Source organism: Myotis davidii, unplaced genomic scaffold, assembly GCF_000327345.1.
Source record: "Myotis davidii unplaced genomic scaffold, ASM32734v1 scaffold289, whole genome shotgun sequence".
NCBI classification, from domain to species: Eukaryota; Metazoa; Chordata; class Mammalia; order Chiroptera; family Vespertilionidae; genus Myotis; species Myotis davidii.
In genome coordinates this window covers 1,146,575-1,150,606 of record NW_006299717.1, presented here as the reverse complement: position 1 = coordinate 1,150,606, position 4,032 = coordinate 1,146,575, and the positions used below count along the sequence as shown (strand labels likewise).

Below are 4,032 nucleotides of genomic sequence, written 5' to 3'. Positions count from 1 at the left end.
AACCTTATCCGATGCAAATACAACCAAATCGTTTGCCTGCTTGAAATACTGAGCGGCTTCCCACCATCCACAAAACCGAGTCCAAACTCTGACCCTGAAAAATCCCTCCTCTACCTGTGTTCTGACCTTACCTGCCATTGCTGCTTCACCTTTAGCCTGGACCTCCACGCCTTCGCACATACTGTTCCTCCAGCGGGAACTGTTCCATCTGGAAACGGCTGTGTATCTTTCCAGCGTCACCTTCAGTTTCATCTTCTCAATTCTCGTGTGGTTCACTTTGTTCGCCTCTTTGCTCACAGCGACATGGGGTGGTAACTCCTGCCTCCTTCTGGACGGAGCTCCTGGAATGCTGGGCCCCTGGGTGGCTCTTCCTCTTTGTCATCATCCCGCTTGGACCAGTGCCTGGTACACCTGGTGGCCACTCCCCAGAGAGTTAACAAGTGAATGGGTGCCCCTCGCCCCCCGCCCCCCGCCAAGTGTCTAAGTTAGTAACCAGGGAAGAGCTTGGCAATGGGAAAGCCTGACCTCTCTCTGAGCCAGGCTAGGGGCCTGTGCTTTCTTCCCAACTCCAAGGGATGTTAGCTCTGTGCTTGTAAGTATGTCTGCAACATGGCCTGGCGTGATGGTCAGTATTAACCTGGGGGCCTAAGTGTGATAGATAAGTCACAGGCAAATTCTCCTAAAAATTCTGATGTCCATTTTGCAGTTTAGGGTATAGTTTCTAACACCAAATGCTACTCTCCAGGAAAACCTTCTCTTACGGATTTGAATGCATCGTTTGCAAACATTAAGTTTAAAGAAAGGCCACAAAATGCAGAGCCATGTATTGTCTTAAAATAACTGTATTATGCATATTAAAGCATGCAGCTTTCCTCTCCGGCGTGATTGCCTTGTTTTATCAAATTGAAAGTTGGGTTTTCTATTTTGACATTATGAAGAAATGAAATGGTTCCGTTATAGCAAACAGAAGCTCGATAATGGCTTGATTCAAGTTTTAATTGGAATGCTGGTCCCAGAATATTTTAGCATTCCAGTGTTATTCCTAGATATTGCATCTTCAAATAGAGGCTATGAGCTGGCACCGGGTTACCATCCTCATAGGACTTGAGTTGCTGGAATCTCAGGAGAATTTCAAACCAAGACTCTTGTCTGAGGCAGAGAGGAAGCTGTTCTGCCGTGAGCTCACGGGAAAATATTGAGCTCACAGCAGGTCCCCATAGAAACAAAACACTAAGAAAAATATCCCCGGAGGTTTGATCTCAACTCCTCTTGGACAGGCAGCCTTTGGAGACTGATAAGCAAATAGCAATTAGCTCTGCTCCCTTTGTTCCTGAAGTGGGCTGCGTGCGCCGTCAAAATCCTTTTTCTTTTTCTTCAGGCTTCCTGACAGCCATGCGGCAAGAAGTGACCCGCGCCCACAAAGGCTGGGCCCTGGACTCGGTGACCATCCACAATGAAGTTCTGCGGCAGACCAAGGAGGAGATCGCAGCACCCCCTGCGGTAGGCGCCCCGGGCAACAACAGCTGGAGCTGGGGCACAAGTTCAAGTTCTGCCTAAAGCTGACCCGTGTGCACCTCAGTCCAGTCTGCTGGCATTGCAGCCAGGGTTTCCTCGTTTGCAACCAGAACAAGCCCTGGGAACTCATTTCTTTATCATTACGGGTCACACCGTGTTTGTGAGGAAGGGGCATCCAGCTACTGCTGTGGCTGCTTGGGGAATGGGCGAGTGTCAGGGCCCTGGCAGAGACCAACAGGACCAGCAGGCCTGGTGCTGGGCCAGTTCCACCTGCAGGACCCCGGGTGGGGCACAGGGAGGGGCTCGGGGCGAGCAGACTCCCTTGGGAGCCACTGTTTGTGTTATTGGAGAAATGCATGGATGGTCTTTCTCTGTTGCTGGTGGGAGTGGGTTCTTGGGGTACCACTGGAATAAGCATTTCTGGAGGCCCCCACGGGAGGATGGGATGTGGTAGAAAGCTCTGTTTGCATGGAATTACATCCTTGGGTTTCCAAAGTCCCATTTCCCTGGATCTGGTCCTGGAACATGTGCAATTGAGGATTCAGCAGAGCTAGAAGCCAGCATCCAAAATTTCCTTTCCATGGTGGAATTGGGTCCGGTTTAGGCTGGTTGTAGCCCTTTAATCCACTGTGTGTGCGGTCCACATGGCCATGTGGGCGAATGCAGGAGCGCGAGAGTCCCACAGGCCAGCATCGCGAACCAAGGGGCAAGAGCCGAACTCCTCTGTTTAGGACCTTAAGTATCTCAAATATTCCCACGCTTGCAGTGGCCACACCTATTCTGGCCAGTGAACTGTTCCCAGCTATGATTGACAGGCTAGTACCTTCCCTGTGCCACCCAGACTTTACTGGGCACGTGTCTCTTCCTCCCCTGTCCAGTCCGGTGGCTCCCTGGAGAGTGTTAAACCGCAGCTTCCCGGCAAAGCTGCACAGAAAACTGTGATATTTGGCCTTCCCTCTGCTTCTTTCCTGTTCATTAATGACTGGGTTAATTTCCAAAGGCATCTTACCTGGACACTTAGCTGCTTTCTGAACTCGGACACGTCCTTTACCTTTGTGAGCCTCCACTTCTCCAACTGTGAAATGAGGAGGGCACCCCGACCTCAGGAAGGTGGTTGTGAGAGTTTGGTGGGATCATTTAGGCTTGGTGCCCGACCCCATGTAGTCACTCAGTACATCTTCGTTCCCTCTTCTCTCTCTCCGACTTTCACTCTCTCAGCTGTCCGGTGAGGGCGTGGACCATGAGGCTCCCCAGGCCTGGCCCCTCTGCCCCTTTGTAACAAGGACCTCCTTCCCTCTTGCTTCCAGGAGTGTGGTCTTTCCTCCTGCCTGAGGTCTCACCAGGGCACCTTTCGTCTCTGTGTGCCCAGCAGCAACAGGCTGGTCCTATCACGGGCCTCAGAGCTCTCCCAGCTTCTTCCCGTTATGCGATGCAAAGTCAGGTCTACGCTGTTAGGTGTCTGGTCAGCGGCACTCTGTTTCCGGGTACCCAGATCTACATGAGTTTCCTAGAGCCGTGGTAACGAAGTACCACCAACGGGGAGTGAGGGGACTTAAAACAATAGAAATGTGTTCTCTCGCAGCCCAGGGGCCAGGAGCCTGAAGCCAAGGGGCAGGCAGGGTTGCTTTCCTGTGAAGGCTGTGAAGGCGAATCCGCACCTCTTCCCCCCGACCTCTCCTACTAGCTTCGGGGGGTTCCACCATCCTTGGCTTCCTGGACCTGTGGCTGCATCACTCGACACTCCGCCTCCACTGTCAGTGGCCTTCTCCCTGTGTGCATCCCTGCGTTCCTCTCCTCTTCTTGGGAGAACACCAGCCAGAAGGAACTTGCCTCTTCCAATCCGTACAACCTTAACTAGTTACATCTGCAAAGAACCTATTTCCGCATAGTCACGTTCTAAGGGTATGGGTGGACATGGATTTTGGGGTGACACTGTTCAACCCACTGCATCTTCTAACTACGGCTTTGTAAGGTTCTGAGATGGACAGCAGCCTTGAAGGGTGCAGTTTCCTGTCGGATGGTACCTAAGTAGCTGTTGTTCGCACAGCAACCATCACCCAGCAGCTAATGATGTTCTGATCCCATGGGCTTGCCCCTGGATTTACTGTCAAACCAAGTACCTCAGTTTTAGATTCAATAAAGGCGGCCCTTGTCCTATTAGAAAACACTCTGCAATAATCTTGCTGGCTTTTATTATCATTACTAGAGGCCCAGTGCAAGAAATTCATGCATGGGGGGGGTCCCCTCAGCCCAGCCTGCACCCTCTCAAATCCGGGACCCCTCGGGGGATATCCGACTGCCAGTTTAGGCCCGATCCCCGGCAGTCAGACATCCCTCTCACAATCCTGGGCCGCTGGCTCCTAATTGCTCACCTGCCTGCCTGCCTGGTCGCCCCTAACTGCCCCCCCCACCAGCCTAGTCGCCCCTTGCCATGCCCCCGCCAGCCTAATCACCCCCAACTGCCCCCCATGCTGGCCTGGTCACCCCCAACTGCACCCCCCCGCTGGCCTGGTCACC

At 52.7% G+C, this 4,032-nt stretch overlaps 1 protein-coding gene across 1 annotated transcript in view; it reads left to right on the top strand.

The window, feature by feature from the left end:
• DNAH8 (dynein, axonemal, heavy chain 8) overlaps window positions 1-4,032 on the top strand; it is a 294,659-nt gene that overhangs the window by 288,773 nt on the left and 1,854 nt on the right. Inside the window, exon 90 of the mRNA XM_006775895.2 lies at window positions 1,379-1,500. Coding sequence (XP_006775958.1) covers window positions 1,379-1,500 — 122 coding nt within the window. The remainder of the gene's footprint in view (window positions 1-1,378; window positions 1,501-4,032) is intronic.